This window comes from Sinocyclocheilus rhinocerous, unplaced genomic scaffold, assembly GCF_001515625.1.
Source record: "Sinocyclocheilus rhinocerous isolate Xijiao unplaced genomic scaffold, SAMN03320098_v1.1 scaffold4719, whole genome shotgun sequence".
Taxonomy (NCBI): domain Eukaryota; kingdom Metazoa; phylum Chordata; class Actinopteri; order Cypriniformes; family Cyprinidae; genus Sinocyclocheilus; species Sinocyclocheilus rhinocerous.
The window spans coordinates 77,466-87,969 of record NW_015623757.1 but is presented as its reverse complement, the minus strand read 5'-3'; the positions used below and the strand labels follow the sequence as shown (position 1 = coordinate 87,969).

Below are 10,504 nucleotides of genomic sequence, written 5' to 3'. Positions count from 1 at the left end.
TGAAAAATTTAAGGGGGTCTGAATACTTTCCGTACCCACTGTATATATATATATATATATGCATATTTTGTGATAAACTTGAAATGTATACAACTTTAAATTAATAGTTGTATATTTCTCCATCATTTTTAAAGAGCAGGTCATATGGTATTTTTAGTGTCCTAATATTGTGTTGGAGTCCCCTACAACTGGTTTAAATGCATCTAAGGTCAGAAAACATTGTAATTTTCTCAGAATATACATTTAATATTAGAGTCATTTGCCAATGATTTCGAAACGATTCGTTCCAAGCAGGTTCGGAGCAAACCCCTCCCTTCCATAAGCCTACTCTGCTCTGATTGGTCAGCTGGCAAAGCCTGCTGTGATTGGCACAGAGAGGAGTCCTTGCGCAAGTTAGCAAGCGCTACCATTGACAAAGCACCTTTACATAAAACAATAATATAGTGCTCCAATCCGTTCTTATAATAATGACATAAAATACAAAAACACTTATGCAAGCAAATCGTGCCCACAGCTAAAGTTTAGCTGCTAAACTGTGAACACTTAAAACAATAATGGTGGATACGTTAGCCGAGTGCTAACGTGACTAACTGAGGAAACAATACAGCTGTTTGTAAACCAAAATATGTCTACTGTAATGTTTGAAGAACGACTGTACCACACGCTGTATCACAGGCGCACCAGCCTAACTAACTCGCTCGTCTCTCCCGCATTAACCCTATAACTGCCGGTGCAGCAAAATAAACAGCAATTTCACAATGATTATAAAGTCTGTGTGCTACACTACATTCTTTATTATTAAACGAAGTAATTAGAACAACGTCAGTCTACATTAATCGACACATTCTTAGGAAATAGTGGGTTCACAGTGAATTATCAGAACTACTTCAGTAAGACTTAAGTAATATCGTGCTTTACCTGGAAACCTAAAGCTGCACTAGGTGTACATCACATATCACAAAAATTTGATATTTTGAGCACTCAATTGAAAATGTCCACATAACGTATCAATCGTACTTACAGGTTGTAATTCGGAGAGCTTGTTAGTCCAAATTAAGAAGATAGAAGAAGCCAACGAAGATAAAAGCCAAGATTAGAGAAGCAGTCCTTGGTAAAATGACATGCATACAACAAAAGGTTCGAATTGTATTTCTGTGGTATCCTTGAACACAGCGTCTTCTCAACATGATGTAAACACACTAACTAGCAGAAGTGTTTGTGGGAAGGTCAGACTCTGTTCGTATTTCACGGGCAGGCGGGGATTATGCAAATGTGTTACCCAGTGACGTATACCGGTAACAGGCAAAAGATTCGAAAATATGACGACTCGTTTTTGGCGATTCAGAACCGACTCTCTCTTTTGAGAGACAATTATCTTTATTTATCATGCACTTTTTTGATTAACAACTTTGCAGAGTGTTTTCATTTAAGGATAGCTACGTTATAAACTGCAAAAGAGATATTTTTAAAAAACCCATATGACCTGCTCTTTAAGATCCAAGACGCCAGAACTCACCTGGGGAGGGAGGCTGAATCTTGGCCTGGTTCTTTTTGCTATCTCCAGACATAATGTCAGGTGGTGGGTCTTCTCCACGCTCAATCTTACATTCAAAAGCATACAGACATTGAATGTACTGCTTTTTCAGAGAGCTGGCAGCACTGCTGGAGGTCCCCACGTTCAGATTTGTGGACAGCTCTCTCCATTTTTTGTTCTTATTAACCTGCAATTACAAGGACGCCAAAGGATATAAGCAAACACCCTTGAGAGAAAATGAGTTGAGACCTTCAACATTATCTTAATGTGTATGGACAACTTGCATATACCTGTGTAAGACCTCCAATCTCCTTGACGGACACGTAGAGGCGGAAGAGATCAAGGGGCTTACGTCCCACAGCTGGCAGGTTACTCATGCCCATGGCTTTTTCTTCTATGAAAGCCAAGTAACGGTCTACCCACATCTTTCTTTCTGGCTCTGGGCCTAGCTCATACAACCTAGTGATCTTCTCATTGGTTGTTGTGGAGGAACTTGACTTCTAGGCAGAAGCAGTTTATATAAAAGGAATTACACAGGAAGTGCAACAAAGGATGACTGATTTCTGCTGTAAAGACATTGCACTTCTATCTAAATGTTAAGAAAACCTTGGATTTTGATTCTGTCTTGGGCGTCCCCTCAACTTTGTTATTCATTTTCTGGGCTTGGTTAAGTTTCCCATCCATACCAAAGTCCGGACCAGGGGACATGCCTAAGAGAAAAACAGATACATTAACCATGATTGTGACCTGGCAGGTAAAAATGACTTCAGCTAGGTTCTTTTTTTTTGTTGTACCATACAAAAACAGATGTTTTACTATCTTACCACTAGTGTTGTTAGCCATGTTACCACCCATAGGGTAGGGTGAACCCTGGGTATTCATCATCCCAGGCATGTTGTTCATGGAAGGGCCATATGGAGGTCCTGAGCCCATCATACCGGGACCAGGAGACATATTGGGGAAACCTGGTAGCCTGTGAGGCAAAACACATTTAACTTCAAACTACCTGACTGGATCCAGTTTGTACTCAAAAATGAGAAAAGGCTAACAAATCAGACATTTGCGACAGAACAATGATAATGCACAACTTCATTTGTATTTCAGTTCTTGTGTACCTGTTGTGTATCGAGTTGGCGGGTCCGTGCTGCATTGTTGCGGCATCCTGTGGCTTTCTGTTGAGGCCTGGAGGTGGGCACATCCCGGTTCCCACTTGAGGGGGCATGCTGCCCATATTAGGACCCATATTGGGACTCATGTTGGGACCCATGTTGGGGCCATAGGGACGTGCAACCATCTGTCCATGAGGCATCCTTCCAGCCGGCATGCCAGCAAACATTGGCCCTCCTCCTTGTCCAGACATAGGGTTCATGGTTCCGCCCATGCCAGGGCCTGGGTAATTGGCATTAGGCATGCCACTGTAACCAGGCTGCCTGGGGTAACCTGAAGAGGAAAACAGGAAGTTGTAATTTGATACAAAGTTTCCACGATTGTGAAAAAAATACAGTACCGTTTTAAAATACATGCATGCATAGAAATGCAAAACAAACCTACATAATGCTATATTAATAATAGTTATACAATGACAATAAAAGCAGTTAAGTTAATCAAAACAGCATATTGCTTATGCTGCATCTTTCTGAAGAGAGAAATAAAACATTTAATAAGAAATCTTACTCAGTACTACAATTTGGGAATGAAACAAAAAGTCTGAACACCACAACAGTATTAGCAATTAACAATTAGCATTGGCCGAATGTTTTGGGGTATGGTTCCCTCATTGGTGGGCTTGTTAAGAGACTTCCAGGCCCTTGAGTGTTTTAGCAGCATGTAGCGCTGCTGTAACCCACAGCCTCTGTAGCTGCTCAACTGACGTGAGCCATGCTACGTCAACTTCCTTTTTTTCACTGAGGCTAAAAATAACCACACTGTGATCCACTGGTCGCACAGAGAGAAAAAGAGGGAGAGTGAGAAGGATTTGGAGGGACAGCAAGAAGAGAAAGATAAAAGCCCAATATCTGCACCTCCACTACAGTAACTTCTCTCAACAAAGGGCCCATTTTTTAAATGTACATTTTTCTTAATTGTTCTAAATAAGATGCGTTTTGCATTAAATTATAGTCAGTTGTTACCACTGAGCCACTTACCCTGTGGGCCATATTGACCACCTTGAGGCCCATAGTTTGCCATAGAGTTGTTCTGCTGATAAGGGACCATTCCAGCATGCACCTGGCCTCCAGATGACTGACGAGGAGACAACGCAGAGCTAGACTGTGGAGACCCATAGGGTGCCATCTGAGGGTTTCTCTGCATATATCCTGTGCAGACAACAAGATTAATGTATTGATACAATAAATAAAAAAGAGAGCATCAGGATGGAAAACAAGTCTTGTCTTTTTCAAATTATACAGACTGAGTTACCTCTTTCTTGGCCAATCCCAGGTTGATTCATTGAAGGGTGCATCATTCCATCAGACTGTCCACTTGAAGGGCGGGGAGGCATCTGGTTTCCTAAAAATGAGAAATTCAAATTATGTGGTTAAACTAAAATAAAAATCAAATAAAATTGTAAAAATTAATCACATTCTATAACTTGAAGTAACTGATTTTAAATTCAAATTGTTTAAATTTAAATGTTTCAAGCACTCCACCATCTTCCATTAGTGAGAATAAACTGGTAGTCAAACCACAAACTCATGCCATATGCTCAAAAAAAAAATTGCAATTGGTGCCACAAAATATTCTTAATATTTAATATTTGTAACCATTCCAAACCATCTTCCTGATGACTGTCCCATAAAGTAGCATGAACACATTTCAAAATAATTTAAGGAGTACTAGCCCTACCTGGCATCGTGGCAGGGGACAGTGGCCCAGAACGAGATGCTGAGGCGCTGGCAGGAGAGCCCACCGGGGGAGAAGTGTGAGGGGAGAAGGGTGACTGTGCTGGATTGCTCTGTTCTCCTTGACTGCTGGATACTCCAGATGTGCTGACTCCAGGGCTCAAAGCGCCCTCCGTACCAGTAGGCAGGTCATCGATTGAACCGGATAGGTCCTAAGCAAAGAGAACCGTAGAGAGAAGGTTAGAAAAATCTGATGGAAGTCGTAAGGTAGCGGAAGTAGTATCTTGTCCTCTGACTTTTTGGAAAAGAAGAAAAAAAGTAGGGCGGAGACTATCCAATGATGGTTCATTAGATGAATGGCAGATCTGAATGCAAGCTCCGGTTTAAGCAGACTAAATGGTTGGAGTCTGGCAAGTGTCACCAGAGAGAAGTCTCATTATGATGTTATGATGTTAAGAATTCAAAAAAATTTATTTTGAAAAATGAAATCTGTCACAGTAAGACCAATAACATTCATTTAGAAAATGCATGTTATTTCCATTTCATGCACTGCAAATATGAACGTACTTGGGAAAAAATAATCTGTGTTCCCATAGAAAGACAAAAACACAAATAGAAGAGAAAACGGGAAAAAAACAAGCTCAGCTGGTGTTATCATTTGGTATTCCAGCATTTCTGCTAGGGATTTAAAAACGAAGCTGTCAGCTGTCTCAAATAACTCTTCATGGCGTTATTTTTATTTTACTAACATTTTCCTATCCAATCAGCTTTCACAGATATTAAAGAATATTTCTAAAAAATAAATCCACATTTGGAATCACAAGTATGTCTTGCAGGCTCTGGATAAGGTTCGTTGCTTAATTGTTAGGCCAAGGCAAGATAGACATTCTGTACTGAAAATAAGCCCAAAAGCTCACTCACAAAAATATATAATATATATTAAAAAAATTATAGAAATTGCATTAATATTGAAAAATAAATAAATAAATAATTAATTTAATTAATTAATTTTAAAAAGTAAAGCATTACATTATATTAATTCAAAATGTAAATTGCATTAATATTAATAAAAGAAAAAGCATTCATTTAATAAAGTAATTTATTTACATTAAAAAGTTAAAAAATCCATTACTATTAATGTAAAAATGTAAATGCATTAATATTAAAAAAGTAAAAACATTAATGTTAAATTAAAAACATTTAACAAAATACCTTAATATTGATTTAAAAAGCCAATTGCATTAATATTAATATTAAAAATTATAGTATGTAAAAAAAAAAAAATAATAAAAAAATTAATAATTAAATCAGCAGCACAATAGCAAAATTTAATTATACCACAAAAACTTTTCTTGTTCTTTAAAATAAATCTTCCGGTGACAGCTTCCTCCACTCGGCAACAATGAACTCTGGCACAGTTTTTTTTTCCTCTCTGGGACACACACACACGCTCAAGTGCTCTCGTACACATACAATCACACAGCCAGAGGCTGCTGGCCTTATTTATCTCATTTAGGAGGGGAAAAAAAAAAAAGTGAGATCATAGCGTCCCTGAAGTTGCCATAGCTACAGCAGTCGGCTGCACGTGTGCCGAGTCAGCGCAGCTGGGTGTCTCTCCATGTGTCCTTTTCAGACACAGTCTCGCAGGTCATAACACACACTCAAATGCAATTAAATCTCGAAGACAGAAGCAGAATTCACATGGAGAGTACAAAAAAAAGGTACAGAGAGAACCGACGGCACATATTTCCGTGACAGACCACAAAGTTCTTCATTTAGCAACAACCCCAAATGTCCTACATAATCACTCCAGAGATAAAGGTGCAGCTGAGGCTGAATTCTGCTCACATCTTCAAGCTAATTACCTCGAACTAAAAGTCAACATAAAAATAGCGTTTGACTGAAACTACTTGATTGCGCATTCGTGAATCTGTCAAATTCACAATGCATCTTTAAATGCGGTTGGACGCAGTCAACAGCTTGTGTGAAATGAAAGTGTCAGACTCACTGGTAGACTGGAGGGTCTGCCCTGCATGTCCTCTGTGCTGCTCTTCGATGCCAGAGGCGGAACGGAGGGGGGAGCGCTGGACTGGGAGCTAAAAGATTCCTGGGAAATCTCCTGTGGGTGGGGGTGGGGGGTCAGTCGAAGTTGGTATTTAGGACAGTGGACGCATGTATAGATGCCTTTGCTTACAGATATTGCATGTGTGTTTAGGTCAGTTTCACTGTTAGTAATGCAAGTTTCTGTTTTTGTACTTAAGAATAACCAGTTACAATACTGCTTTTATTACCGTACGAGAGTCTGTAAATGTGGTGGCACTGTGAAATGAAATGCATTCCAGACTTCAAATAAATGCAAAAGCAGTCATCCAATTTAGATCAAACACACAAAGTGAATATTAAACATGCCATTAACATCTCACCTTTAAATTTGCATGTTCAGAAATAAACATAGTAAACGGGATTAAAAACACCATCCAGTTTAGAAAACGTATGCATTTACATGTTATTCGGCATATACTTTAATAACACTTTACAATAAGATTACATTCGTTAACATTAGTTAATGCATTAGGTTTAAACTAACAATGAACAACAATTTCTTTTTTTTTTTTTACCTAGATTAATAAATGCTATAAGTGAATTCATAAATGTACTATTGTTCACTGTCAATTAATATTCCATGACAGATTGTTATTAGAAAATAAGACATTACTGTGGAGTCAGTTAGATTTTTTTGTTTTTAATTTAAACAAAGGCTCTTCTGCTCACCAAGACTGCATTTATCGTATCAAAAACAGTTAAATATTTTTACAATTTAAAATAACTGTTCTATATTGTTTTCTATTGTTCTTTTTTTTAAATGCAATTAATTCCTGTGATCAAAATGCTGAATGTAAATTTTCATTACTCCAGTCTTCAGTGACACATGATCCTTGAAAAATGTATCTAATATGTTAATGCTGATTAACATTACCCAGTGATAATAATGTAAAAGTGTTGATCATTGTTAATTACTGACACTTAATGCATTAACTAAATTTCGTTGCAAAGCATTACCTATACTTTAGAACTGCTGCTCAAGGGCACCGTGGTGACAGTCGATCTCAGTAACTCTCACTTTCATTATCTCATTTTCATCCACCCTGAACCACAACTTAAATACGAAAGCAAAAAGCTTAAGTTACCTGAGGAGGAGGAGGAAAACGCTGATACGGCGATTGTTGTTGTTGCTGCTGTTGTTGTTGTTGTGGGGGATTCTGGGAGTACGATGAGGGCTGTCCCTGTGGCATCTGTCCATGTCCCGCGGGCGGCTGAGAAGCAGGTGTGGGCGTCTGCGGTGGCTGCTGTGATGTTGGCGGTGGCGGCTGCTGCGGTTGTTGTTGGGGGCCTTGGGCAGGAGGATAACTGGGTTGGGATGCAGGAGGAGCCTGGGAGCTCCCCTGCTGCGAGGGCTGGGACTGAGGCACCTGTTGCTGTGGATAGGGAGACTGGCTGGCCTGGGGTGGCGCTGAGGACTGCGAGTATGGGGACTGCGACGGGCCCGGCGAAGGGCTGGTCATCTGCCCCTGTGGCTGCTGGGGCATGTGGGGTTGTTGGTAAGGAGGACCAGATGACTGGGGGCCATGAGGTTGCTGTGAATAAGGTCCCTGACCTCCTGGTTGCCCTGGGGAAGGCCCGGGGTATGGCGACTGCTGCTGGCCCGAGTGAGGCCCCTGACCATGCTGGCCGTAATAGGGCTGCTGCCCCTGCTGCACATAACCCCCTGGTCCCTGCTGTCCATATGATGGCACCTGTGCAAACAAGTAGGATGGCACTAAAGATCATTACACTCATGGTATTTCCCACACTTATTTATATCATGTGGGTAGGGATGCAACAATTATAGATTTTGTTGGTACGATTATTGTCTGAGGAATAATCACGGTTTTACGATTATGACGATTATTATGCATTTATTCATTTCCCAACATTACTAATGTATAAAATCACATGAACACTTTTTAGATATTAAAGTGAGTAGCCTCCGTGCCTCTGATAAGCACGTCATTTTAAGCTGGTGCACCGCTAGTGTAACTTTGTTTTCGTTTTGCGCAAGCTGCAACAGTTCCGTTCCGTGTAACAGAAACACTCGGTTTAGCGGAACCTTTACGATTAATTAACCGTGACGTTTTAAAGCGCGGTTAATTGCGAAACCGGTTAATCGCTGCATCCCTACATGTGGGTAAATAGACAAAAAATAAACTTTTTATTGACATGCTATAGACAAGGCTCCCACTTCTTTCGACAAATGTATTTGTGACACTGACACGGTTTTTCCTGTTCATTACTGTATAGCTGCTTTGAAGCAATCTGTGTTGTATTAAGCCTTATAAAAGTAGACTTCTTGAATTTCCATTACTTTTCCAGTTCGTTCTTGATTAAAGGATGAGAATTCATAGTTTTAATTTGCTGCTTTTTAAAAATGTACTAAATGTTATCAGTAACCAAGTAAAATCGTCCTGAGATTTAAAACAGTGCATTACTCAAGGTTTTAGCACTCAATGTAAATAGAAAACTGATATTTCAACATCAGACATTTCCATGACTCTTCTAAGCACTGAAAAATAAAATTTTAAAATTCCATGTTATTGTTAAATATGAGTTCACATAAATAATATTTAAGATTAAAACTGGGACAGAAAGTTTATTGCTAAAAGAGATTAGATGAGTTTTATTTATAACCTGTACACAATATACCTGTACACAGCCTAACAACTTTTTATCCTTCCTATTCCCTAAATAATAAGACAAGGATAAAATGTAGTTATTGTACCAGAAAGTGTGACCTTGTCCAGCATCACATTTGTAATTATTTATTAAGGCTAGGAATGGCTAAAGATCCCATGATAGCTGGGACACATATGCTACACGTTGCCATTTTTGTCAAGCTTTGTAACACCAAACACTATGATACACGGTGATTTAACCCAAAAATTAAAGCCCCAAAAAATATTTTTACTTCAAATTAATATAATTCTCATTCATTTTTTTTTTCTCAAGAAAGTTAAACATAAGATATTCAGGCAATATTTGGCGCATAACCACATTGTAAAACAATGTTGACTGTAAGCATACATTCAACAGCATAAACAATTTTTTTTAAATTATAGAATTACAGGCTACGGTCAAAGAGAATAATGGGCTGACTGAAACATCACATCTTGAATTGTTAATTTATTATTACTATAGAATTTTCTTACTGCATCAGTGTTAATAAACCTTAATTTGACTGTAATTTCATCTTAAACTATTAGCAACCTGACTTTATACAAAAGGTTTTTTTTACCTTGAAAACAGTATCTGTGTATCTATACTGCTAAACTAACTTTAAAATCTTAAAAAGCATGCTAAAAAAAATGACATCGATGCCAGCACTAAAAAGAACACTGCAACACGATCGTGTATTTTCCCCCTACCTCTAATTAAATGAGAAAACACATTGCAATAGGTTACCAAAAAAAATAATTACTAGCTTCACAACTTATAATTACCAGGATATTCACTCATTTAACTACAACAGTGCAGCATATTCAAACGGTGAACCCCTTAAAACGCTGAGAAAGATCACTGACCTGCTGGCCGTACTGCATACGTCCTTGCATGCCCATAGGGTATCTCTGAGGGCCAGGGGGCCCATAGCCCTGGCCTGGGTAAGCAGGACTCTGCTGGGGTGCTGGAGGAGGCCCTTGATGGGGCTGCTGGGAGTAAGGCCCGCCCGACCCATAAGGCTGACCGCGCATTTTCCCCAGTTGATCCATGGAGCCTGGAGTCTGTGGAACGAGAGCGACAAAGTGGTTTGAGCAAAGGTATCTCACAGATAATGACAGAAAAGCATAAACTGAGTTTCACACAAAGACATCTACAAAGCTTTTTAAAAACTCAAGGACACATTTTCCAAAACCATTCAATCAAACTATTATTCTGTACTACTGCACTCCCACACTTGAGAATTTGATTTTAAAAAGCCAGGGTGGAAATGAAAGAATAGCAAGGACAGAATAAAAATGCAAGAAACCACAAGAGAAGAAGAGAGAGAACAGCCAGAGGGGGGGAAATGATAGTGGAAAAAGGAGAAGGAAAAAGAGAG

General features: G+C 39.1%; 1 protein-coding gene across 6 annotated transcripts in view; it reads right to left on the bottom strand.

Annotated features, from left to right (window-relative positions):
* Positions 1–10,504, bottom strand: part of LOC107733715 (AT-rich interactive domain-containing protein 1A-like) — a 25,906-nt gene that overhangs the window by 6,611 nt on the left and 8,791 nt on the right. For 4 of the 6 annotated variants that reach the window (XM_016545500.1, XM_016545800.1, XM_016545582.1 and 1 more), the window contains exons 2-12: positions 9,990–10,187; positions 7,563–8,168; positions 6,383–6,493; positions 4,379–4,586; positions 3,953–4,042; positions 3,679–3,849; positions 2,650–2,974; positions 2,359–2,507; positions 2,141–2,244; positions 1,825–2,034; positions 1,517–1,721 (exon numbers count right to left, since the gene is read on the bottom strand). In XM_016545500.1, the coding sequence (XP_016400986.1) occupies positions 1,517–1,721; positions 1,825–2,034; positions 2,141–2,244; positions 2,359–2,507; positions 2,650–2,974; positions 3,679–3,849; positions 3,953–4,042; positions 4,379–4,586; positions 6,383–6,493; positions 7,563–8,168; positions 9,990–10,187 (2,377 nt within the window). The remainder of the gene's footprint in view (positions 1–1,516; positions 1,722–1,824; positions 2,035–2,140; positions 2,245–2,358; positions 2,508–2,649; positions 2,975–3,678; positions 3,850–3,952; positions 4,043–4,378; positions 4,587–6,382; positions 6,494–7,562; positions 8,169–9,989; positions 10,188–10,504) is intronic. The other 2 variants (XM_016545651.1, XM_016545729.1) reach the window with 1 other exon arrangement.